The sequence below is a fragment of the Cebus imitator genome, unplaced genomic scaffold (genome assembly GCF_001604975.1).
Source record: "Cebus imitator isolate Cc_AM_T3 unplaced genomic scaffold, Cebus_imitator-1.0 Scaffold614, whole genome shotgun sequence".
NCBI lineage: Eukaryota > Metazoa > Chordata > Mammalia > Primates > Cebidae > Cebus > Cebus imitator.
The window spans coordinates 291,440-319,412 of NW_016107929.1; the positions used below are offsets into that span (position 1 = coordinate 291,440).

General features: G+C 37.0%; 1 protein-coding gene across 1 annotated transcript in view; it reads left to right on the forward strand.

Moving 5' to 3' along the window:
* The window catches only part of CD163L1 (CD163 molecule like 1), an 83,778-nt gene extending 57,275 nt beyond the window's left edge, over nt 1-26,503 (forward strand). Inside the window, exons 10-20 of the mRNA XM_017517061.2 lie at nt 2,760-3,074; nt 3,177-3,491; nt 3,842-3,934; nt 4,330-4,644; nt 5,449-5,769; nt 9,750-10,058; nt 10,403-10,435; nt 11,182-11,292; nt 12,036-12,131; nt 23,964-24,070; nt 26,335-26,503. Coding sequence (XP_017372550.1) covers nt 2,760-3,074; nt 3,177-3,491; nt 3,842-3,934; nt 4,330-4,644; nt 5,449-5,769; nt 9,750-10,058; nt 10,403-10,435; nt 11,182-11,292; nt 12,036-12,131; nt 23,964-24,046 — 1,991 coding nt within the window. The 3' untranslated portion in view covers nt 24,047-24,070; nt 26,335-26,503. The remainder of the gene's footprint in view (nt 1-2,759; nt 3,075-3,176; nt 3,492-3,841; nt 3,935-4,329; nt 4,645-5,448; nt 5,770-9,749; nt 10,059-10,402; nt 10,436-11,181; nt 11,293-12,035; nt 12,132-23,963; nt 24,071-26,334) is intronic.
* Nucleotides 26,504-27,973: the final 1,470 nt, after the last annotated feature.

Below are 27,973 nucleotides of genomic sequence, written 5' to 3' on the forward strand. Positions count from 1 at the left end.
ATAATAAAAATATATAATAAAATAATTCTTTATTTAAAATTGTATGAAGTAGAAGCACAAGATGAAATGAGAAGGCATAATTAGAAGCTATTACCTATTTGCAGAGTCGGAGAATATTTCTGTGAAGTGATAGTTAAGGAAAGATGGGAAGGATATGTATGATTTAATCATATGAAGAAGTGTTGGGAAGATTACTTTAAACAGTAGTATTTTATTCAAGTACGACACTTGGGAATGAACTCGTGTTATTCCAGGAACTAAAAAATGGTTGAAAGAAGAGGTATTAGATCGAAGTGAACGAGGGGGAAAGTTATAATAAAGTCTTGATATGTAGGCAAGGGCAAGGTTATTTGTGGAATAGGGAGTTTGGACTTTATTCTAAAGTGAATGGTAAACCATTGAAGGTTGTAAGCATGATAAAACTTGCATTTCACAGACAGCACTCTGACTGCAGGGTGTGTGTGTGTGTGTGTGTGTGTGTGTGTGTGTGTGTGTTGGAGAGAGGAGGCTATTGGATGCAGGGAGTCATGTTGTTGAATAATTCTAGGGATGATATGGAATTTTGATTAGGATGCTCATTATGGAGCTGAAAACAACAAAACTTGATACACTGAATGTAGGAATAAAGATAAAGATTTCTATATTAAGCAGATGGGTATACTGCAGTTTCATCATCTGGAAAGATAATCTTAGAAGAGAAGCTGGTTAGAGAGGGTGGGATGATGAGTCCAACTTTGTATGTGTGAAATGTGAGGTGATGGTAAGGCAGTCATCAAAGGAAGAGGGTTGGAGGAAAGTGGATGTAAGGTTTATGTGATCAGAAGACTTGTCTTGAATGGAGATAGAACTATTAGAGTCCTAGAGATGTAGATGGAAACCAAATCTAGGAATAAAATGTAAATTGAGAATTTTAAAAGCCTAGATCCAAGAAGAACGAGCTCTTAGCCCTGAAGAACAATAATATTTAATGGTTTACTGACATAAAAGAAGTTGGAAAAGCATACTGAGGAGCAGTGGTCGCAGAATGTCACATCACTAAAACCAAGGGAAGAAGATGTTTCAAAAAGATGGGAAAATCAATTCTGGAAAAAACCTAAGAGGCCAATGTAGATGAAACTCAACAATTTCCACCAAGTTTAGCAACAGAGAAGTCATGAATAAATTTAATAAAAGTAGTTCTGTCACATTAGAAAAAGGAGATCATTTCAAGTTGAGAAGGAAACGGGAGGTAAAGATGTTAGGATAATAGGCATAGATTATTTCCAAAAAGTTGAATTTTAAGGCGAATAAATAGATAAGGTAATGACAAAAAAGGAATATGATCTCCAGGGGAGTTACTCAATTTTTTTTTATGGATAGGAGATTCTAGGGTAGTACTGTTCAAAAGAACATCACTTTCTGTGAGGAAGTAAAATATATGCTACTAGCTGATGCTAGGGGCTATAGAAAAAAATAGAACTGGAAAATAGAATTCACAGTGTTTGTAGGACAGAATGAAATTCCAAATAAAATGATTGGGGTAGGCCTTACTTAAAAGGTGAAACACAGACAAAGACTTGAAGGGGATGAGAGAGTCAGTTGTGTGCATATATGCAGAAGGAAAATACAAATGGAGATGCAGCCGGTTCAAAAGCCTTGGGGCAGGATTATGCCTGATATGTTTGAAGAAGAGAAAGGAATCCAGCTGAAGAGCAATAAGTAAAACATCAGGACATAGCACCAAAAGAGGTAAATGAGCAGGGGAAGGTCACTCAGGGACAGGTAGGTCTTCGTAGGAGTTTAGGTTTTTACTCTGAGTGAAATATAGAATCATGGAAGGATTTGGGGCGGAATACTGATTTAACCTGATAGATCATTCTAAATGATCTCTTTGGATTTTTATTTTTTAAAAGATGAACTATAGAGGAATAATTATAGAAATAGGGAATCTGTAGGAATCTATTACAGTAACTCAGGCAAGTCATGTTGGTGGTTCAATCCAGGTGCTAGGGTTGATGGGGTGAGAAGTTTTGGGATTGTGGACATACTTTGAAAATGCAGAAAACAAAACTTTCTGAAAGGCAAGATACATTATGTAACAGAAGTCAAGAATTATTTCTAAATATTTGAGTCTCTGGAATGATGGAGTTCCATCAATAGAGATATGGAAGTCTGCAGCTTTAGATAGGTGCTTGAAAGGACTCCAAGGAGTTCACACTGAGATGCCTATAGGAAATCCAAGAGGAGATGCTAGACGGAAATTGGATAAATGAGTCAGGAGTTTGGAAAAATGCCTGGGTTGGAGACAGACAACTCACACTGCTAATATAAGCAGTTTTGCTGCAAAGGATAGAGTCAGAATAATGGGCAGCATTTTTTGGTTGTTTTTAAATTACTCATTTAGATAGATTCCTGGGGTCTGACCCAGTAGGTAGAAGTCCTTCTATTCTTATTTTATACCATCTTGTTAAGATGACTACAAATCTTAATATACTGTTTAATGCTGAGGTTAGTCAGTGTTTTTCAACGTAAACAAATTGTGCAATTAATTTCCTTCAGTTCTAAATCTAGGATTGGTGGGTCACCAAGACGTAGAAAATAGGTATGTAATCCAGATCTATGAACTTAAGTCTGTACTGCAAATATTATTCTCTGAGCGTCTACCAATGGCATTTTCTAATGAATGGAGAAAAACTGCCCTGGGGTTAGATGTGGAGATTGGAGACAGGGATAGATTTTGGAAAACCCGAAAAACTAACCTTTGAAATACTACTTTGTAGCCCACAGGCAGCCCAGGCTGGTTGGAGCTGATACGCCCTGTTCTGGACTTGTTGAAGTGAAACATGGAGACACATGGGGCTCTGTTTGTGATTCTGATTTCTCTCTTCATGCTGCCCATGTGCTGTGCAGAGAATTAAATTGTGGAGAGGCCATATCTCTTTCTGTGGGAGCTCACTTTGAAAAAGGGAATGGTCTAACTTGGGCCGAAAAGTTCCAGTGTGAAGGGAGTGAAACTTACCTTGCATTATGCCCCACAGTTCAGCATTCGGAAGGCACTTGTATGCACGGCAGAGAAGTTGGAGTCGTCTGTTCTCGTGAGATTTTTAATAACCTTAATTGGTTGGGGCTAAAGATGGGGAGTATGGAGCTGGAGCTGATATGTCATGATGTCTCTTCTATGGCCCTGTCTCCCCCAGGATATACAGATGCCCGTCTTGTGAATGGTAAATCCCAGTGTGAGGGGCAAGTGGAGCTCAAGGTGTTTGGATACTGGGGCTCACTGTGTGACACCCACTGGGACCTAGAAGATGCCCATGTTCTATGCAGACAGCTCAGCTGTGGGGTTGCTGTCTCAACCACAGGAGGAAAATATATTGGAGAAGGAAGTGGTCGTGTTTGGGGACACAATTTTCATTGCTCAGGGAAGGAGTCAGTTCTGGATAGCTGTCCAATGACAGTTCTTGGAGCACCTCCCTGTATCCATGAAAATACTGTCTCTGTGAACTGCACAGGTAAGAGAACAGTGCTTATGGTCAACTACTGTCAACATAGCCCAGATATGGGAGTGTGGGATTAAAGGAAAGAGGGGTAAGAAATGGGGGCACAGGTGGGAGGAGGATCGGCATGACAGTCAGAGTAACATGTAAGAAATAAAGATAACTAGGGCCATTCCTAGGGTGAAGTTAACACCTCTGTGTTTGGGGATTTAGGAGTAGACATTATTAATAAAAATGATTTCCATAGACGACAGGGTTTGAAAAGTCCTTATCATAATTGCCCATTCCATGTTATCACAGAACTCTTCAACATTTTCCATGCATTTCGGTCTTACTTTTGTCCTATTTCCTGCACCCTCCACCAGGAAACCTGACCCAGCCAGTGTTTCTATGCCCTGCAAATTTATCTCACCCATATTTGCCTGCAGTTCCGGAGGGCGGTGCTTTCGTCTGCTTAGGTAAGCAGAATCAGTCTTAGGAAACACTGCAGCTTTTTGTTTGTTTGTTTGTTTGTTTTTGAGACAGAGTCTCGCTCCGTCGCCAGGCACCAGGCTGGAGTGCAATGGCGCAATCTCGGCTCCCTGCAACCTCTGCCTCCTGGGTTCAGGCAATTCTCGTTCCTCAGCCTCCCGAGTAGCTGGGACTACAGGCGCAGGCCACCATACCCAGCTAATTTTTGTATTTTTAGTAGAGACGGGGTTTCACCGTGTTGGCCAGGATGGTCTCGATCTCCTGACCTTGTGATCCACCCGCCTCGGCCTCCCACAGTGCTGGGATCACAGGCGTGAGCCACCGCGCCCGGCCACTGCCGCTTTAAAGAACGTGATTTAGTAACTGGCCTTTCTCCTTTAAGAGGACAAACAGCTCCGCCTGGTGGACGGGAGCAGCCGCTGCGCCGGGAGAGTCGAGATCTATCACGACGGCGCCTGGGGCAGCATCTGTGATGACGGCTGGGACCTGAGCGATGCCCACGTGGTGTGCAGACAGCTGGGCTGTGGAGAGGCCCTCAATGCCACGCTCTCTGCTCACTTTGGGGCGGGGTCAGGGCCCATCTGGCTGGATGACCTGAACTGCACAGGAACGGAGTCCCACTTGTGGCAGTGCCCCTCCCGGGGCTGGGGGCAGCACGACTGCAGGCACAAGGAGGACGCGGGGGTCATCTGCTCAGGTCTGTGTTGCTACCTTTTCACCCTCCTCCACACACACGAGCACACACATGCACACACACAACACAGTTGTAAAGTGTAGTGAGAAGTGGCTTAGGAAGACAAAAAAAATCGACTTGATTTTAATCCTGTTCTTATACTGATTTCTTAATACATTTGTCATATTTCATTTGTCTGGGTATCATCCATAACTGAGAAAAACAGAAGGTTGGTCTTACTGTCAGAGAAGGTTGGACCCCAAAAAAGGGACCTTATATTACATCCACTTTGACCTTAAGAGGTCAAAAGACATTGAATAACTTGTCTGAGAATACACTGTCAACTGTGTTCAGTCGGCCATATTTTGTTGTTCCGTTTTGTTTTAGGCTTTTAACAGCCTGCAGCCGTGGTTGTTAGTTTCTGTCTCTAGCGGTAAGCGGAAAAGAGGGGTGAGCCTGACCAGAAACAGAAACTGAGAACCCGCGCCTGAATTCTCGCCCTTGGACATCCCTGCAAATGGGATTGACCTCCCGATAATTGTCTGAATCGAATTTATGTTCCAGAGTAGCGTGTAGAATGTTGCATTTTAACTCGTTGATACAAATTTAATGCTCAAATACTATTCTTGGGAAACCCTCGCTAACCCGGAAATCACACAAGACCCTCAGTTTCCATCAGATAATATGCTGTTAATATGTTAGAGTGATTTATGGAATTGTAGCGTGAGCCCTAGTATGTTGTTTCCAGGGGAAGAAATGGATTCCTTGGGGAGGAATTTTCCAACTCCAAAGGAAATATTTAACACTAGGTTTTGTATTTGTCTCTAGAATTCACAGCCTTGAGGCTCTACAGTGAAACTGAAACGGAGAGCTGTGCTGGGAGATTGGAAGTCTTCTATAATGGGACCTGGGGCAGCGTTGGCAGGAGGAATCTCACCACAGCCACAGCAGGGATTGTGTGCAGGCAGCTGGGCTGTGCAGAGAATGGAGTCGTCAGCCCCGCCCCTTTATCTAAGACAGGCTCTGGTTTCATGTGGGTGGATGACATTCAATGTCCTAAAATGCATATCTCCCTATGGCAGTGCCTGTCTGCGCCGTGGGAGCGAAGAATCTCTAGCCCAGCAGAAGAGACCTGGATCACATGTGAAGGTGGGTATCGTTCTGAACACGGGCTGTCACTGAAACCCTGTGGAATATAATTTACCGAAAATAGCAAATCTTTCCATCCAGGAGCACATGGCAGACTCACTGAAAAGTACATGACAATAAATGGTGATTTATCACATCTGTGGCATATTGAAATTTTATTATTTTGGTTTGGTTTTAAAAGGATAACAACTCATAAACAATTATAGGGTTTTAAAAAATGAAAAATAGAATATGTTTTGTCTTAGAAATTCTAGAAGGCTCAGAACTTTTGAGGAAATGTAAATTATTTGGGGAGATTAAACACCTTTATTTTTTCCTGCAGAACGTTTTACTACGAGAAGTTACTTGATTATTTGTAAGGCACTTGTAAATGTCCTATTTGATTAAAATTTAATATGTTTATTGTAGAGATTTTAGAAATTGTACAATTATAAATAATAAATTCATTTCACATTTAATCTGATTATCAAAAATAACCTTTACCAATATTCAGAAACATTATTAGTCTATCTTTTGTTCAAAAACTTAAAGTTATGATAGTGTATATAAAATGTAGATACTGTATATGTGTATATGTATATACAGTATGATATATATGTATATAATGTATTTTTATACATGTATAATACCACATATGCATAAAGTAGGATTTCTGTATCCTACTTTTATATGTAAAAGTATACTGTAAATATATTCTAATTTCAATAAATAGCCTTCAAATGGCATGCAGTATTTTATCATGTGAACACAATCATGTGATTATTGGTTTTAAGGCTATATCTCACTGTCAAACTAGTATAAATAATGTCATCATAAGCACCCTTATTCATTTTCAGTGAATCTCTGATTATATCTGAAGGTTATATTTCTAGTCTCATGATGAGTGGGTAAAATGAGGGAACATTTTTTGTGTATCTTTATATGTACTAGTTAATTACTCCAGCAGAAAGCCTATGGTGTCAGTTTTCATTCTTATCACCAGTATATGAGAGCATCGATTTTATTTCACCCTTCCTACCAATGTTACACACAGAGAGAAACACACACAGACATACACGTAATTCCCAAATTAAAATTTTACCTATTTCAACATAATTTGCATGTATTTGGTTAGTAGTGGATATTGACATTATTTATGAATATTGTCCATTTGTGGTTTATATATATATATATATACATTTTTTTTTTTTTGAGATGGAGTCTTGCTCTGTTGCCAGGCTGGAGCACAGTGACGCAGTCTCGGCTCACTGCAACCTCCGCCTCCCAAGTTCAAGGGATTCTTCTGCTTCAGCCTCCCAAGTAGCTGGGACTACAGGCATGTACCAAACGCCCGGCTAATTTTTGTATTTTTAGTAGAGATGGGGTTTCACCATGTTGGCCAGGATGGTCTCGATCTCTTGACCTCATGATCCACCTGCCTTGGCCTCCCAAAGTGCTGGGATTACAGGCGTGAGCCACCGTGCCTGGCCTGTGATTTATATTTTTAAGCACTTTGCTTCCTTTTACTATTATAATTTTATCACATAATTCCCCAAACAAGAATTTGAAAAAAAAAAAAACAAACAGAAATCTTGAAAAAAATACAAATATCACCTATAATGCCATGATCAGTGGATGCCATATTAGCTGAAGTTATACTCTTGTGTATCATATATGCATTTGCATTTTATATATATTCATGTATTTTACTGCAAAAATGTTATACAATGTGTATTTGTGCTGCTTGCTCTTTTGATTCAGTAATATTTTCTCACACTAAAGCATATTTCTTTACCATATGATATGCTATAATCTCATGCACCACATGCCTGTGATTGGACATTTAGAAAATTCAAATTATTTTTCCGTTTTAGTTAACATCACATTAAATATCCTTAAGCATACAGAAAATTATTTTAGGATATTTCTCAATATTTTCTTTCCAAAATCTATTTTTCCATTTAATCCATTATATTACCTGAAATTTTGGATTTCAACTATCTCGTTTTAATTTTCCATATTTTACATGAAAATTTTGCATCTATATGAATATGAATGATATTATGCCATAGATTCTCTTTAGGGCTCTTTTTATATTTGTTAATTTTAGTACTGAAGATTTGTTGCAATATAAAATTACCAGGATAAATTCTGCCAGCTCGTATGATCTTTAATAATACATGGAATAAAATTATATTTCAGTATTTGAGAGAGATAACTATAGCTATTTTGGATGGTAATTTGTTAATACTTAAAAAGAATGTCTAGGACTACTGGGTTAATCTTATTTTCTCAAGTCAATTTTGTGAAAGGATTAAAGAATGTATTAGTCAATTCTCATGCTGCTAATAAAGACATACCCGAGGCTTAATGGACTCACAGTTTCACGTTCGGGCAGGCCTCACAATCATGGCGGAAGGCAAAGGAGGAACAAAGTCACATCTTAAAACATGGTGGCAAGCAAGAGTGTCTGCAGGGAAGCTCCCCTTTATAAAACCATCAGCTCTTTCGAGATTTATTCACTATCACGAGAACAGCACAGAAAAGACCCAGTCCATGATTCAGTTACTTCCCACCAGGTCCCTCCCACAACACATGGGAATTATGGGAGCTACAATTTGAGATTTGGTTGGGGACAGCCAAACCATAGCAAAGAAGTAGAATTAAAAAACATACTCTGAATTTATTATGAGATAGCCATTCAGTGATGCACTCTGTATTAGTAGGAGGTAGAAGCTAGTCTAAAAGTATTTATTAATAAGACAGAGATTTACAAAAATTAAGAGAAAAAAATGAATCAAACTTTTTCAAGATGTTTTGCTATGAGAGAGAGAAAAGGGTTAACATGGTACTGTAACTGGAGAGGGGCTCTTATGACAAGGAGAAAGATTTTTTAAAGGGTGCATGTGAACGTTATCAGGTTAATTGACTTGGGGATGAGATGTTTAGATCAAAAAGCCCTTTGGAAAAGAAGACAAGTTACCTAAAAGTTCATTATCTACTGAAACTTTAGCTTTTCCTATGCTATTATGGAAACTAAAGTCCAACAGAGACATCCTGAGATTCTCTTTTGGTCTTCATGTTGTTGGTGGGCAGAGGCTTAGAATATGAAAGAACATTTAACAAAATAATGAAGAATGAGAAATAAAAATGATAATATCATTCTAAAATATTGAGGATTCTGCAGACTTTTTTGACAGCAAGTTTAAAATGGCCCCAGTTATAATTATCTGCAGCAAAGCTCAGTATTTCAGGAATTGGCTTGAAGGAGTTAGAGAGTTAGGTTGATCCTGCATTTGTACACAGCCATGTAGGTGTGATGAGAGGTCACTAGTGCCAAGGCATTGTTCATTTGGGAAAGAGAATGTGTGTGGTTATCATCTTAGTATACATACTTTACGAGGATCGAAGTGAAGGCAAGAAAGGACTGATAATTGGAGGGCATCGAAGAAGCAACAGTCTATAGATCAGACTTGAGCCAAGTGAACATTAGTTATATTTGGAGAAACAGTGAAAATGAGAGGGGCAAGATAGGGTGTTTGGGTCAGATAGGACATTGAACTTCGGAAAATGAAATCAATATGTTTTGTTTTCAAACATCTAGAGTAGAAAATAAATATCTGGTTTGGCCTCGCTGGAGATGCTTCAGCCCTTGACTGTGACTAGGACCAACCACAGTCACGTGTAGGGGCTTATTCACTTTACAGGTATTCTCTTTTTTTTTTTTTTTTTTTTAAAGACGGGGTTTCACCGTGTTGGTCAGGCTGGTCTTGAACTCCCGACCTCAGGTGATCGGCCCGCCTTGGCCTCCAAAGTGCTTGGATTACAGGCGTGAGTCACCGAGCTACAAGCTATTCTCTAATCTACGTAACACTGAAATTCTGCCTTTCTTCCCACACCCATATTCATCAAACACATTTACTACCTTCAAGTTTTTCTGCCTAGCATTCTCCCACAACCTCCTTCGGGAGTAAAAACAGCAATGTTTTGTGCCTTTGTAGATAAAATAAGAGTGCGTGGAGGAGACACGGAGTGCTCTGGGAGAGTGGAGGTCTGGCACGAAAGCTCCTGGGGCACAGTGTGTGATGACTCCTGGGACCTGGCCGAGGCTGAAGTGGTGTGTCAGCAGCTGGGCTGCGGCTCTGCTCTGGCTGCCCTGAGGGAGGCTGCGTTTGGCCGGGGAACTGGACCTATCTGGTTGGATGAGATGCAGTGCAAGGGAAATGAGTCATTTCTATGGGACTGTCGTGCCAAACCCTGGGGACAAAGTGACTGTGGACACAAGGAAGATGCTGGTGTGAGGTGCTCTGGTAAGTGTAAAAAGGCTGCACTTAAACTGAGCCTCCTACTAAGGGTAAAGGACATTGGGAAACAGCCTCAGATAGTTGAGCTGAAGTTACTAGGACTTCTTGCTGAAGAATGAAAGGCTGTGTTAAACTAATGTTTTTCCCCAACTAAATCAGATAACGTGCCACAGTTATCTAAAATAGCCACCACAATTTTGAGGGGAAAAAAGCTGGATTTAGCCTTAGACTTCCAAGCAAGAGGATTCTGAGTGATATTTTAAATGCCATCCAATATTCACAGGAGGTGTAAGAAGGACATCCAGCTCCTTTTCTTTCATTTACATCTTCTCTCCCTCTCTCTCTCTCAGGACAGTCGCTGAAATCACTGAATGCCTCCTCAGGTATAGTTTTCTGCCTATCGGTGGTATAACCTAAGGTTATATGGAAGGTCAAGGGAGGGCAGAAACTGCTACGATAATCAAAGAAGACCGAGGACCGCAGAAACACGAGACTGTGGATGGCAGCCAGCGGCATCAGTAGCTCTGTGACTGCTTTGCTACGCAATCCTTCTCTCTAGAAAAATCCTTTTTACATGCAGAGAATGATAAGACTCTCATGCTACCCTCATAGATAGAATTATATCTTTAGGTTCTCAAATAGTCTTTATGAGACTGGCAGAAACAGCTCAAGCTTCAGGGGAAATGCTTAAACCCGGAGGCAGAGGCTGCAGGGAGCCGAGATTGTGCCCCTGCACTCAGCCTGGGTGATGGAGTGAGACTCCATCTCAAAACAACAACAAAGCAAGAAAGAAAAAGAAAAGAAAAAGAAACCGATCAGGCCCTAGTATTTTCTGAGCCTGGTGCTTTAGTAGTGAATGCAATGCAAGACAATAGGTTTAATTATCGAGTCTTTTGTATAAAATTGGAAGTAATTTAGGGCAATAGAATTACAGATAGATTTGGATTCAGTTGTTCCAAGGTAGCTTTCATCTAAAATAGCTCTCAGAGATTATGTACTGTTCATGAATATGTTGAAACGTATAGCCATCATTCTTCTCAGCAACTAGGGAACCAGTTTTTTTCCAGTATATAAACCCACACTTGATATTTACCAGTTTAATACTTATCAATGTTTAATTTCTATACAGGTCATTCAGCACTTATTTTATCTAGTGTCTTTGGGCTCCTTCTCCTGGTTCTGTTTATTCTATTTCTCAAGTGGTGTAAAGTTCAGAAACAAAAACATCTTCCCCACAGAGGTGAGAACCCCACTGGGATTGCATAAAATGTGAGTTACCTGCCACCAAGGGCACACAGGATGGGGGCTTCCTGCAGAGAGGGAGAAATGCACTGGCCACCTTGAGTGAGATGGATTGGAACGCACCAGGCCAAATGCAGACGCATGTGGAATGATCAAGGATCAGCCAATCCACAAATCCCATTTATACAAATGCAATCTTTTAGAAGCTGTAGTCTGAAATACAGATGATGAGTCAGATAGGCAAAGATCTCAGCTGACAGAAGGAAGGTAATTGTATGTTTTGGTTCAGAATCTAGATTGCAGAAATAACCAATAGAAAATGTGAAGCATGGTGGAAGATTAAGAACAAGGGTGTCGTGGTTTGAACACCACTTGTATAATTTACTAGCTTGTGGCCTTTGGCTAGAACCTTTCCCAACTCCAATTTCCTAATTTGTAAAGATAATAACAGTACTAACTCATTAGGTTGTTAAGATAGTTAAATAAATTAATCATCTGTATGAAAAACCACCAGCACATAGTAAATACTATGCAAAGAACTTGGTAATAAAAGTAGAGGAATTTCAATGGTTCAAGAAAAAGGAGAATAAACATTAAAAATACATTAGCAGGGATAGGTGCCAAAAAGGCCATTGGATTTTAGCGCAGAGGGATTAATATGTGTCAAACCTTAGCATTAACTGTCCTGTAAGGGATAGGCCATTTGAGTCTGAATCCTAACCATGAAACATCCGTTTTCAGTTTCATCCAGAAGAAGGGGTTCTCTTGAAGAGAATTTATTCCATGAGATGGAGACCTGCCTCAAGACAGAGGACCCACATGGGATAAGAACCTCAGGTCTGTGCAACCCCAGGGGCCTCATTCCATGGAGAGGGTGGGAATACGAGGCAATCTCACTGATACTTAGAAATTCTCCTCAATGGAGATGTGTCTCAGCCTCATACAAAATCCGCAAAAGGGAAACAAATGGGAAATAGATAAAATAAAATATGACTCAAACTTAAGAAAACTGGAATATACATTCTCACTTATTTCATCCTCAGGGCTATATTTAGTTCATGGCAGAGGCGCCAAGCAGAGAAGACTAAAATAAAAAGTATTATTTCTTCTAATAATCAGTCAAATATTTTGTCCACAATTTCATTACAAACCCAGTAAACCATAATTATTTCCCAATTTCATTACATTATTTTTTAATGTGGTGGCTAAGCTCCTTGAATCTTATCTATATTTGTACATTGATAATTATTTTAAAAATAGTTTTATCGTGATATATAGAGTGGACAAATAGTGCATAAAACTAAACCTTTTTTTGGAAATAACTTGTAGTGGAATTACTGTGACAATACAGTGAACACCATCTGGCAAAGTGACTTTCCAATAGCCATAAAAAATGTTACTCCTCTAAGTTATAAATGAGAATGTATTTTGGTTTTTTTTTTTTTTTTGAGACAGAGTCTCTCACTCTGTCGCCAGGCGCCAGGCTGGAGTGCAGTGGCGCAATCTCGGCTCACTGCAACCTCTGCCTCCCGGGTTCAAGCAATTCTCCTGCCTCAGCCTCCTGAGTAACTGGGACTACAGGCACGCACTGCCACGCCCAGCTAAATTTGTGTGTGTGTGTTTTTAGTAGAGATGGGATTTCACCATGTTGGCCAGGATGGTCTCGATTTCTTGACCTCGTGATCCGCCCGCCTCGGCCTCCCAAAGTGCTGGGATTACAGGCATGAGCCACTGCGCCCAGCCATGAGAATGTATTTTACTGAATAATCACTGACACTAAATACTTTCATCATTTACAACGTTGCTAATTCAGTATTTGACAAGTGGCATCTCACTGTTATTTTTAATTAATATTGTTTTAAAATTTTATTTTTGTATTGAAAATAACGTACATATTTTCTAGCCTTTTTGTGATAATTTAGTACATTCATATAATTTATAAAGATCAAATTAGTATAATTGGGGTATCTGTCACCTCAAATATTTGTCTTTTCATTACACCAGAAACATCTGAATTATTCTCTTTTAGCTATTTTGAAATAGATTATAGTCACCTTATTGATTATCAAACTCGAGGTTTTATTTCTTATAATTGTATATTTGTACTCAATCAATGTCTCTTTATCCTGGGAAGGGTAACTTCTCAGCCTCTGGTAACCATTAATCTACTCTCTTATCTTCTTGGGATCAACAATTTTAGTTCCCACATATGAATGAGAACATGGATATCTGTCTTTCTGTGCTTGGCTTATTTCATTTAACATAATGACCTCCAGTTCCATCTTGTTACTACAAATAACAGGATTCCATTTTTTATGGCTGAATATGTGTGTGTATACACCACATTTTCTTTACCCATTCATTCACTGATGGACATGTAGGCTGATTCCTTATTTTGGCTATTATAAACAGTGCTGCAGTAAACACAGTGCAGCTATCACTTCGATATAGGATTTTCTTTTTTCTCGATATATACTCAGAAGTGGAATTACTGAATCATATAGTAATACTATCTTTAGTTTTTTGAGGAACCTCCCTACAGTTTTCCATAATGACTATACTAATTTGCATTCCCATCAACAGTGTGTGAGGGTTCCCCTTTCTTCTTATCTTCGCCAGTATCCATTATTTCCTGTCCTTTTGATAAAAGCCATTCTGCCTGAAGTGTGATGATATCTCATTGTCTTTTTGAGTTACGTTTCCCTGATTATTAGTGTTGTTGAGCATTTATTTATATATCTATTGGCCATTTGTATGTCTTCTTTTTAGAAATGTCTATTCAGTTCTTTTGACAATTTTTAAAATCAGATTAGTTGCTTTTTTGCTATTGTGTTGTCTGAGCTCTTTATATATCTAGATTATTAACTTGTTTATTAGATGGATGGTTTGAAAATATTTTCTCCCACTTTGTGGGTTGTCTCTTCACTCTGTTGATTTTTCCTTTGCTGTCCAGAAGCTTTTCTGGTTGATATAATCCTATTTGTCTGTATTTTTGCTTTGGTGGCCTGTGCTTTTGAGGTCTTACCCAAGAATCTTTGCTCAGACCAATATCCTGGAGTGTTTCCAAATGTTTTCTTCTAGTAGTTTCATAGTCTTAGGTCTTACATTTAGTTATTTAATTCATTTTTATTTGATTTTTTTATATGATGTGAGATGGAGTCTAGTTTCATTCTTGTGCATATGGCTATTCAGTTTTCCCAGTGCCATTTATTGAAGAGACTGTCTTTTCCCAATGTATATCCTTGGTATATTTGTCAAGAGTGGCTTGGCTATAAATGCATGGATTTGTATCTGGGTTCTCTATTCTGTTCCACTGGTTTTTGTGTCTGTTTTAGTGCCATACTGATTTGCTTACCATAATTTTGCAGTATATTTTGAAGTCAGGTAATGTGAGTGCCTCCAGCTTTGTTTTTTTGCTCAGAATAGCTTTGACTATTGGGGGCCTTCTGTTGTTCTATCTAAAATTTATGATTGTTATTTCTATTTCTGTGAAAAATGCAATTAGTATTTTCATAGGGATTACATTGGATCTGTAAATTGTTTTGGGTAGTTGATTTGGGCATTTAACAATATTAATTCTGTCAATCCATTAGCCTAAAATATTTCTATTTTTGTGTCCTCTTCTATTTCTTTCATTAGTGTTTTAGTTTTCTTTGTATACATCTTTCACTTCTTGGTTAAATTGATTCCTGTAGTTTATATTCTTTGTAGCTATTGCCAGTTGGATTGCCTTTTTGATTTCCTTTTCAGGTTATTTGCTATTGGCATATATAAATGCTACTGATTTTTATATGTTAATTTTGTATTCTGTAACTTTACTGAATGTGTTTATTAGTTCTTACATTTTTTGGTGGAGTATTTAGATTTTTATAACTATAAAACCATATTGTCTGCAAAGAAGGCTAATTTGACTTTCTTTTCAACGAGAATGCCCCATATGTCTTTCTCTTGCCTAATTTCTGTGACTGAGACTTCCAGTATTATGCTGAATAAATGTGGCAAGAGTGGACATCTTTGTTTTGTTCCACATTTTAGAGGAAATGTCTTCTATTTTTCCCCATTTGGTATCATGTTAGCTTTGGATTTACCATGCATGGTCTTTATTATGTTAAAGTATGTTCCTTTTATATCCAGGATGTTGAGGCTTTTCATCATAAAAGGATGTTGAATTTTCCTGAATGATTTTTTAGCATCTATTGACATGATCATATAGGCTTTGTTCTTGATTCTGTTAATGTAATATATCACTTTTTTATTGATTTACTTATGTTAAACCATCCTTGCACTCCTGGAATAAATTCACTTGATTGTGGTGAAAAATCTTTTAATGTGTTGTTGAATTTAGCTTGCTAATTTTTTGGTGGAGATTTTTACATCTTTGTTTATCAGTGACATCGGCCTAGAGTCTTCTTTTTTTGTTAGTTTTGTATCAGGGTAACGCTGGCTCTATAAAATGAGTTTAGAAGTGTTCTCTTCAAATTTTTTAAAGGGTTTGAATAGAATTAGCATTAGTTCTTCTTTAAAGGTTTGGTAGAATTCAGCAGTGAAGCATCAGGTCCTGGACTTTTCTTTAGTGAGAGATTTAAAAAATTTATTATTATTATGGCTTTGATCTCATGAGTTGTTACTGATTTGTTGAACTTTTCTACTTTTTCATGGTTCGGTGTTGGTTGATTGTATATAAGAAATATATCAATTTCTTGTAAGTTTTCCAAATTGTTGGTGTATAGTTGTTCATAATATTTTTAAATGATTTGTTGTCTTTCTACAGAAAATATTGTTATCTCTCCTTTTCATTTCTGATTTTATTTACTTGGGTTTTCTCTATTTTTACTTAGTCTAGCTAAAGGTTTATCAATCTGGTTTATCTTTTCAAAAAATCAACTTTTGATCTTGCTCCTTTGTAGTTTTTAAGTCTCAATTTAATTTATTTCTTCTCTGAGGTTTATTATTTATTTTTATCTACTAATTTGGGGTTTGGTTTGTTCTTTACTTTTTTGTTCCCTGAGGTTGCACCGTTAGCTGGTTATTTGCAGTATTTCTACCTTTTATTTTTTAGATGGAGTCTCACTCTGTTGCCCAGGCTGGAGTGCAGGGGTACAATCTTGGCTAACTGTGACCTCCACCTCCCAGGTTCAAGCAATTCTCCTGCCTCAGCCTCCAGAGCAGCTGGGATTACAGGCACATGCCACCATGCCTGGCTAATTTTTTTGGATTTTTAGTAGACATGGGGTTTCATCATGGTGACCAGGCTGGTCTCAATGTACTTATTTGATATGGGTGTTTACTGCTGTAAACTTTCCTCTTAGTACTATTTTGTGTATTTTGATTTTGTTTTTGCTTTTTTGCTGTATCCCATATATTTCAGTATGTTGTATTTTCATTTCCATTTTAAAAAATCTCTTAATTTTCTTAATTTCTCATTGATCCACTGTTTGTTCAGAAGCATATTGTTTAATTGCCATGCACTTGTGTATTTTTGAGGTTCCTCTTTCATTGATTTCTAGTGTTATTCCATTGTGGAAGAAAAGATACTTGATATGCTTTCTACTTTTATGAATTTGTTGAGACTTGTTTTCCAGCCTAAGATATGGTCTATTCTGGGGTGCTGATAAAAAGAATGTGTATTCTGCAGCAGTTGGGTGAAATGTTCTGTAAATGTTAGTGAGACCTGTTTAGTCTACAGTATAGTTTAATCCTGACATTTCTTTGTTGGTTTTCTGTCCATTATTGAGAGTGGGATGTTGAAGTCTCCTACTATTACTGTATTGCAAGATACATATTTACAGCTATTGATTTTTACTTTGTATACTTGAAAGCTCTGGAGTTGGATGCAGCGATATTTATGACTATTACATCCTCTTGCTGAATTTACCCCTTTATCTTTATGTCGTGATCTTCTTTCTTTTCTTACCATCTTTGATTTGTAGTGTATTTCATCTGTTATAAGAAAAGGTACTCTTGCCTTTTTTGGTTTCCAGCTGCATGAAATATCTTTTTCTATCCATTTACCTTCAGTCTATGTGTGCGCCTTTAAGTTGAGTAAGTTTCTTGTAGGCAGCATTTAGTTGGGTCTTCTTTCTTTATCCATTCAGCCACTTTATGCCTTTTAACTGGAGAACTGAGTCCATTTACATTCAGTGTTATTAGTGATAAGTAAGGATGTACTACTGCCATTTTATTTGTTTTATGGTGATTTTATAACTTTTCTCCTTCTTTCTTCCTTTCTTACTATTTTCTTTTGTGGTTAAGTGATTTTCCCTGGTAGCATGTTTTGTTTGTTTGTTTTATTTCAGTAGTTTTAGGGGAACAGGTGATGTTTGGTTACATGGATAAGTTCTTTAGTGGTAATTTCTGAGATTCTGGGGCACCTATTCCCTGGGCAGTGTACACTCTACCCAATGTGTAGTCTTTTATTCCTCACCCCCTTCCCACTCTTCCCCCAGAGCCCCAAAGTTCATTGTACCATTTTTATGTCTTTGCATCCTCAAGCTTAGCCCCCCCTTATAAATGAGAATAAACAATGTTTGATTTTCCATTCCTGAATTACTTCACTTAGAAAAATGGCATCCAGTTCCATCCAGGTTGCTGCAAATGCCATTATTTCTTTCCCTTTCATGGCTGAGTAGTATTCCATGATGTATGTAGTCCCCATTTTCTTTATCCACTTGTTGATTGATGGACAATTGGACTGGGTCCATATTTTTACAATGGCAAATTGTTATAAAATGCATGTACAAGTGTCTTTTTCATAAAATGACTTCTTTTCCTCTGGTTAAATACCCAGTAGTGGGATTGCTGGATCAAATGTTAGATCTACTTTTACCATTATATTATATTATTATATATTAATTATTATTGTATATTATATATATTATATTATTATATATTAATATTACATGTTACAATATATTACAATTATATTATTGTAAATGATATATCATAATTATATTACTATAATTATATATTATATATATTCATAATACTATTATATATGTTATAAATTTTATATTATGATATATTATAATATGTAATTATAATAAAATATAATACATAATTATAATATAATAAAAATTATAATATACTAATTAATATATTTAAATATATGATTTATTAAAATTTATAATTAATATATTAAAATAAATAATTTATTAAAATGTATTGTTAATTATAAATTAATAATATATTATATATTATATTAATAATAATTAATTATCAATGAATTCATGTCCTTTGTAGGGACATGGATTAACCTGGAAACCATCATTCTCAGCAAACTGACACAAGAATGGAGAATCAAACACCAAATGTTCTCACTCATAGGCAGGTGTTGAACAATGAGAACACATGGACACAGGGAGAGGAGCATCACACACTGGGTTCTGTTGGGAGGGACTAGGGGAGAGACAGTGAGGGGTAGGGAGGTTGGGGAGGGATAACATGGGGAGAAATGCCAGATATAGGTGACGGGGGGATAGAGGCAGCAAACCACATTGCCATGTATGTACCTATGCAGCAATTCTGCATGATTTGCACATGTACCCTGGAACCTATAAAACATATATATTAAAAAATAATTAATTATATAATAGACTATTTTATTATAATATATAATATCTTACTATATAATTATATACTTATAAGAAGATATTATATAATCATATAATTAACAATAATAGTATATTCTTATGGAATAATATATATTATTAAAATACATATTATATATAATTAATATATTGATAGAATAATAAACTATATTAATTAACATAATATACTATAGAATACGTTATTAGAATAAATTAATGATGTGTTATATATCATATACCACATAATATATGATATACTTACATATCATATATCATATATTATTATATTATATATTGTATTTTATATAATTGAATAGTATAATTAATGTATAATCTATAATATATAAGTAATATACAATTAAATTTATATAAACAGAAAGTAGAATGGTAGTTTCCAGGGGCTGAAGGAGGGAGAATGGGGAGTTATTCTTTAATTACTATGGAATTTCACTTTGCAAGATAAAAAGAATTCTGGAGATAGATGGTGGTAATGGCTGCAAAAAAAAAATGAATGTATTAATTTCACCAAACTGTACACTTAAAAAAAAATCTTAAGATGCTGAAAAGTAAATAACATATTGAAAAGAAATGTAAAAACTGAGGAAAGGCTATTGTGATTGTGATGGTAAATTTCCTTTTTTTTTTGTTTTTGTTTCCTCCTAAACTCCTAAAAAAGCCCATCTTTCGAGCCAGAGGACGGGGGAAGGGAGATCCAGGGAATATGAGGGAATCTTCTTATTTTTAATTTTGCTCTCTTGACCCTACCCCTCAGCCAGTTTCAAAGGCATATCTACCCTCCTACAGCCAAGGAGACATAGCAACCAAGTTTGAGAGAAGATTCGTTTCTCTGGATAGCAGAGCATGAAAGAATGACCCCTGATGTTCAAATCGTTTGGGGAAAATCCTCATTCTCTCTTCTCTTATTACTTCCTAGTCATGTGAAACTTTACTGCAGTATGAGAAAATAAAACTGTAAGATAATCCATGTTTTTCTTGCTAAAAAATAATAGAAAAAGAAGCCACTAGGAGCTAGAGAACATAGAGGAAATTCCATAGATGGAGGCTCTGGAGAAGAGGTCTTGAAGCAATACAAGTACCAAGTTTACCTTTTAGCTGCAAATATGCAGAACATACACAATGAATCATAGCAAATGCTTTGAGAACCAAAAGAAAATATATATACTACTCGAATCCCAGAACAACTCATCTTGGTACACACAGAAAGCATATCCAAACAGTATAGCAAAGTCTGAGAACTGAATTGACACCAAATAAACCACTGCAAATGGTTAAGACAGAACTTGCAATCTGAACCTAATTGGGTTGATCGTTTGCTAAAACAAAACAAAACAAAACAAAAAACGCACCTTCTCCAAAGGGTTTAACAAAACTTTTTTAAGACCAGAAGTCTTACAACATAATATTCAAAATATCCAACATACAAACCAAAATTGTTCTATATACAAATAACTAGGAGTATCTGATCAATTCTCATGGAATAGAAAACCAGCAGTTGCCAGCCTACATTAAACAGAGTTTGGAATTATCATGCAAAGACTGTAACACAGCTATTATAGCCATATTCTGTGAGGCAAAGGCAAACTTTCTAGAAACTAATACAGAAATTTTCAAGAGAAACAGAATCACATGGAAATTCAAAAATTAAAAATGTCAGTATTTAAAATTTTTTCAAAAAAAAACACTGAATCGCCTCAACAACAGAATGAAGATAAAAGAAAAACGTCAGTGAACTTCAAGACAGATCAATGAAAATTATTCAGTAAAATAGAGAGAAAAAAATATCTTAAAAATGAGGAGAGAGGAATCTATGGGGATATATCAAAGGATATACATACTAACAGGGGTGTGGTGGTTCATGCCTGTAATCCCAGCACTTGGGGAAGCCAAGATGGGTGGATCACCCGAGGTCAGGAGTTTGAGACCAGCCTGGCTAACATGGTGAAACCCCGTCTCTACTTAAAATACTAAAATTAGCTGGGTGTGGTGGTGGGCCCCTGTAATCCCAGCTACTTGGGAGGCAGAGGCAGAAGAATTGCTTAAACCTGGAAGGCAGAGGTTGCAGTGAGCTGAGATCATGCCATTGCACTCCAGCCTGGGTTACAAGACCAAAACTCCATCTCAAAAAGATATACATGCCATTGGAGTATTAGAAAAAAGAAGTTAGGCATGGTGCAGAAATTTTTTAAAAAGAAATATTGGATGAAAACTTCAAAAATTTGTTTAAAGACATGAATAGATTTAAGAAGCTCAGCAAACGCCAAACTAAATATATACATTCCCAGATACATCGTGCTCAAATTACTGAAAACAAAATACAAAGAAAAAATATCAAAAGTAATGAGACAAAAATGACACATTACGTTTAGAGGAACAACAATTCAAATGAATGCAGATTTCTAAAGGGGCTAGGAAAACAAACAAAATCTTTAAAATGCTAAATGAAAAGAACTGTCAATCCAGAATTCTATATCCAGAAAAAATAACTTTCAGGAATGAAGATGAGCAAATTATCTGTTAGATCAAATAAGAATAAAAAAAATTTAAGGGTTTTATTTTACCTCTACTAATTTCTGTCTAATGCTTCTCTTTTCATAGATTAGAGCTGCTGACCTATTTAATTTTCCTTCTTTTTGAAGAATTTCTTTTATAATTTCTTATAAGGCAACTGTACTGGCAACAAATAGCCTCAGTTTTTATTTGTCTGAGAAAACCCTTTATTTTTCCTTCACTTTTGAAGGATACTTTCCCTGAATACAGAATTCTAAGTTGATGGTTCCTTTTTTTCATGCTATTATACTCTTTTTTTTTTAGCATAGTTTTTGAAGAGAAGTTCAATTTAATTCATACCCTTGCTCCTATAGATAATGTTTTTCCTCTGGCTTCTTTTAAGATTTTTTTCTTTGTCTTTGATTTTCTGCAGCTTGAATATGAATGCCTAAAAACTTCTCACTATTTTTGTTTCTTGGCATTTATTCTGCTTGGTGTTCTTTGTGCTGTCTGGATAAGTGTTTTTGGTTTCTGTCATTAGCTGTGAGAAACTCTGTCATGATTGCTTCAAATATTTTTCTTCTTTCTCACTTTTTTCTCCTTCTGGTATTCCTATTGTATGTATGTTACATCTTTTGTAGTTCTTTCACAATTTTTGGATATTCCGTTCTGTCATTTTTTTCTTTTCTCTTTGCATTTAAGTTTTTGAAGTTTCCATTAATGTTTCTTCAAGCTCACTGAATTTTTTTCCTCAGCTGTGTCCAGTCCATTGATGGGCGCAGTAAAGACATGCTTCATTTCTATTACAGTGTTGTTGATGTCTAACATTTTTAATTCTGTCTTTGAATTTCCATCTCTGTGTCTACATTGCTCATATGTTCTTGCAGGTTGTCCTTTTTTTCCTTTAGATCCTATAACATATTTATCATAGTTGTTTTAAAGTTCTGGTATGATCAGTTCAACATCTCTCTCTTATNCATATGTTCTTGCAGGTTGTCCTTTTTTTCCTTTAGATCCTATAACATATTTATCATAGTTGTTTTAAAGTTCTGGTATGATCAGTTCAACATCTAAGTCTGATCTGATGCTTGCTGTCTCCTCAGACTCTGTTTTTTGTCTTTCAGTGTGCCTTGTAATTATTTTGTAGAAAGCAAGATATGATATATAGTGTATACAAAGAATTAAGGTAAAGAGGGTGTCTGTGTAAGGTTTTATATTTACCTGGCTAGGGATTAGGCTGTATTTATTGTTTGCTGTAGCTGTAGGTGTCAGAGGCTGATATTTCCTCTGAGGCACTTTTTTTTGTGTGTCTCTCCTGTTGTCTTTGAGGTTCCCTAGTGACTTCTTAAATAAGATCTCAGATGTGCAATTTCATCTATTGTATTTCCTGTTATTTTATAGGAACCCTACTGAAGTGACAGCAAGGTGTTGCGGGAGGGGAAACATACTATTGTCCTGTGATTGAGCCTGTCTTCTAGTGAACCTGTGCCCCTGCACTGTGACCTTCAACAGTGTTTCTAAGGTTTTGTTCCCCTGTTAGCTGAGATAGGAAACCTAAAGGGAGCTGGAGTTGAATATTTCCCTTCCCCCAAGTCAGCTAGGCTCTGGTAAAACCCCAGCCCATTGGACTCTCTGGAGAAACAGAAACAGGCCTTGTTACACAATATTTTATATGTACTTCAAAATGACTACTTTCCCCGCCTCCTAAAAGAAGGCACAAGATGATTTTGCTCCAGTCTTCACTGTGATCACTTCTTAAGGCTTCTAAAGGTAAAACCAAAATGCAGGTCCCCTGGAGATTTTAATACTGAAGTTTTTCCACTCTGAGCCTATAGCAACTTGTCAATTATAATTTAGATTTTCCTACCCCCATTCCTGATTTCCACAGAGGTTTCTGCTCATGGGGTTCTGCTCTGTAAGTTGCAATTCTCTGTCTCTGCCTGTCTCTCCAATTTTGGTGGTAGTGATTTGCCCTATGACCTCAGCTCTTTGATGGATCTAAGAGGAGTTGTTGATTTTCAGTTTATTCAGCTTCTTCTTGTTACGTGACTGGGAGTAGTGACTCCCTAGGTTTTTATAGGCTGCATGGGAAACTAAAAGCTCAAATAATCACTCTTATATTCAACCTTCTTAATATTTAGTTATCTAAATTTCTCTATCCACGGACAGCAATTCTTTATTTCTCTCGATTCTGCCAAAAATGGAACGATTCCCTCAATACAATTTTTAGCACCCTCCTATCTCTAGACAATGACTCACCATTGAGTTTTACTTGTCCCTTTTTAAAAATCAAAATATAAATATCACAGTTCTAGGCCTTTAAGATACTGGGAGCAAATCTAATAACCTGATGAAAAGCTGTATTATTTGTTTTGATAGCACTTAATGGTTTATCCTTTTAAATATGATAATTGTTTTACTTCAAAGTGGTAACTAAGCACACTCTTCATTTATGTGATAGTCATTTCTTGCTCTATTATATTTTCCCAGCTGATCAGACGCTGTACCTAACAGCTCTTCCCTCTGCAGAGAAGTTTTCTACTACTCAATAACACAGACATTGCCTTTCTTTCAGATGACATCCACAACCATGGTTGTGAAGATACCAGCCACACATCACTGTTGGGAGTTCTTCCTGCCTCTGAAACCACAAAATGACCTTAGGCTTCCAAGTCTCACCAGGTAAGTTGAGAAGTATTACTCTCAGTAGAACTAATAATTTAATCTCCCATTGTCACATAATTAAACATGTTTTTTCCCGTATTTATATTACCATATATTATGTCACTGATTCATATCCCCAGTCTATCAAATATTCTATGTTAAGCTCTGGAAAAGAGAGAGATTGATGAGAAAGTTTTTCCTACAGAAAATTTACAGAGTTTGTCAGAATTGGTTCTGAGCACTGGCTGAGGCTGCAGATAGTCTGTCACTAAAAAGAGGTTGATTAGATCTCAGCTTCACATACTGCACATTGATAACCTCCATTGCTAGGATTTCTGTTCATTTTTACAATACAGCGTAGGATGTTCACATTTATTCTCTTAAGTACTGCCTAGATTCAGTGCATTAATATCACTCCTTATTGCTTTAATCGCCAGTGCCTGACAGATGATACATGCTTAATATTTGTTAAATGTAGGTGGCTTTGTCTGATGAGAAAACATTAACATGATAACAGTGAAATCATTCTCTAAAGGCTTAGAAAAACAAGCACTCGTTATATAATAATGTTGCATTGAGGCAATTCCAAAACACTTACTGGTGCCAGGACAAAGAAGTAAAATCAAAGTCGGCTAAAAAGTCCAGCACAAAAAGAGCCGCGGTTTTTCTCAAGGACAGTGGGTGGCCCAACTATGGAGAGAAAAAATTGAACTCAGTGAAGTCGTAGGATTAGAAAGCACTGTGCTTTCTAAATAATGTTGAGAGCACTTTCTAATTCCTAGCATGAGTGAGCTAGCAATTCTGAAAGAGCATTTCTGTGTAATCCGAAGCCAATTCTAAATTTTTTATGGGATTAAATGCCAGGGTGCAAAGATAAGTCATCTCTCCTGATTTTTATTACAGAATATTTAGACACCACCAACACAAAACTGTTTCGAACTTGACCCAATGATCCAAGTGAATGGGCTTCAGTTTCTCTTTTTTTTCTCAAAAATATATTATTACCATAATAACATGAAAAATGTTAGAAAAATCAGAGGTGAAATACACAAAAACCATTTAGATAATAACTAACTCCAACATAATTTAATGATCACTGTTCTAATACCAAGGTTGATATTTATGGTTAAAGCTTCTTTCCTCTTTATGTACTACCGACAATTTCTCTGTTTGGAAAAGTTCAGTGAGACACTTAAAATATATCCCAAAGTGTATCTTATGATGTTTTCATCTGCATGATATAAGGGACAAATGATTGAGTAGATTATTCTAAACCGGTTTTAATAAATACCAATTTATATTAGCACAATTTTTCTTTGCAAATGGATACTCTGTGTTGTTTCGGAAGTATTTGAAATTGAGGCTTTATATTAGAAAAGGTTCTATATTAGAAAAAATGTTTCCCTCAGTGATTCTGCTTAGTTCATTATTGAGCTTAGTGTATTCATTTTCTAGGGCTGCCAAAACAACATACCACAGACTGGGCAGCTTAAACAATGGAAATTTGTTTTCTCACAATTCTGGATGCCGGAAGTTCATTATCAAAATGTTGGAGGTTTAGTTTCTTCTGAGGCCTCCTTCCTTCACTTGCAGATGGCCATCTTCTTATGCCTTCAGATGGTCACTTATGCCTTCAGATGGTCACTGCTTGGTCTGTGTTGTCTGTGATCTAATTTCTTCTTGTAAGGACATCAGTCATACTGGATTAGGGCTCACCCCTATGACCTCGTTTTACCTTAATTATCTCTTTAAATGTCTAATCTCCAAATACAACCACATCCTGAGGAAACAGGGGTTAAGACTTGAACATATGAATTTGGGGGACCCAGTTCAGCTCATAACACTGAGCAAGTCTATTATTTTATGACTTTTGCCCTGCCTAAACCTCATTAATCATCAATTCTGACTTAGCAGAATCTATACTAAAAACTTTTGAAAGATTAATTTCCAGAGGCATTCCAAAAAGCAAAACCATATGTAATTGTACCTTCCTTTTTAATTTTGATGTTATTTAAAACTCAAATTTCTTTGATAAGTAAATTATTACATTCTGGGATTCAGAATTCTAGATTATGGGAGCAGGAAGAAAATTGCATAGCACCTGCATCTGCACAAAAAAGAAATATCACTACATAGCACCTACTGAATCTGCTCTAATTTATCAATTATTTGCAGGGTGTGTGTGTGTGTGCACACACAAGTGTCTTAACTTTAACTTCATGTAGGCTAGCATTCTTATTTAGAAGAACAATAACTTGTGGTCTCTTGTTTTATAATTTCAGATCAACCTCTAAATGTCTTTGAAGGAGACAGCAACTTTTAAATGAGTCAAGAGGAAGTCAAGTTACCGTATGGAAAAACTGGTCCAAATAACATTTCTTGAGCAATAGAACAGCTAAATTAATAAAGACTGGTGATAATAAAAGTTGAATTATGTGTATCACTGTTAAATAGACTGAATGTTTCTGTTTCCCTCTCCCCCTCCTCCCCCAAAAATTCATACATTGAAATCCTAACTGATAATGTGATGGCATTAGGAAGTGGGGCTTTGGGAGGGAATATGTCATGAGGGTAAAGCCCTCATGAATGGGATTAGTGCCTTTAACAATGGAACCTCAGAGACTCTGTCACTGCCCTTCCCTTATGTGAGTGTACAATGGTCAGCAGCCTACAACTTGGCAGGGGGCCCTCATCAGATCTGAATCATGCTGGGACCCTGATCTCAGGCTTATAACTTCCCAAACTGTGAGGGAAAAAATTCGGTTGTTTATATGCCACCCAGTTTATAGTACTCTTTATAGTAGCCTAAACTGAGACAATCACTAACTGAAAACCCACTCCATACCTATCCTGCCCCTACTCCTGCTGAACAACGAAAAACATTATTTGAGGCTGACTTATGGCTGTTCTTGTAGTTCAAATTAGTGTAGTTCCATAGATATTTGAATGTAGAAAGCATTTTTAAAATTTACTGTCAAAATAATCATCTTTGTTTTGATCTCTGATAGATTTATTCATGACAGCTTTGCTCGACTGTCCTTGTTTCTGGCTTGGCTTTCTCAGATTTTGAACATACTGTTGCTCCTATAGGAATTATAACACGTAGAGTAACAAGTACCTATCACAATAGTAAAATAATTTTTTTTTTTAAGCCGTAGGCTTCTGGCGAGGCGCGGTGGCTCATGCCTGTAATCCTAGCACTTTGGGAGGCCAAGGTGGGTGGATCACGAGGTCAAGAGATCCAGACCATTCTGGCCAACATGATGAAACCCCATCTCTACTAAAAATACAAAAATTAGCTAGGCTTGGTGGTGAGTGCATGTAGTCCCAGCTACTCGGGAGGCTGAAGCAGGAGAACCCGGGAGATAGAGGTTGCAGTGAGCCAAGATTGCTGCCACTGCACTCCAGCCTGGTGGCAGAGCAGAGACTCCATCTCACCAAAAAAAAAAAAGAGCCGTAGGCTTCATGTTCATGAAGCTGTTACAAGAGATGTAAAACAACAACAAAAAAGAAGCCTAGGTTATTATTATTATTATTATTATTGTTATTATTATTTTGAGATAGAGTCTTGCTCTGTCATCAGGCACCAGGCTGGAGTGCAGTGGCACGATCTTGGCTCACTGCAACATCCACCTCCCAGGTTCAAGCAATGCTCCTGCCTTGGCCTCCCAAGTAGCTGGGACTACAGGCAGGCACCACCATGCCCAGCTAATTTTTGTATTTTTTGGTAGAGATGGGGTTTCACCATGTTATCCAGGATGGTCTCGATCTGTTGACTTCATGATGTGCCTGCCTTGGCCTTCCAAAGTGCTGGGATTACAGGGGTGAGCCACTGCGCCTGCCAAGGCCTAGGTTATTATAAAAGATATTTTTAAATCTTTAAGACCCTAAATAAGCTTTATTCATTTAGGGTCTCTGCCC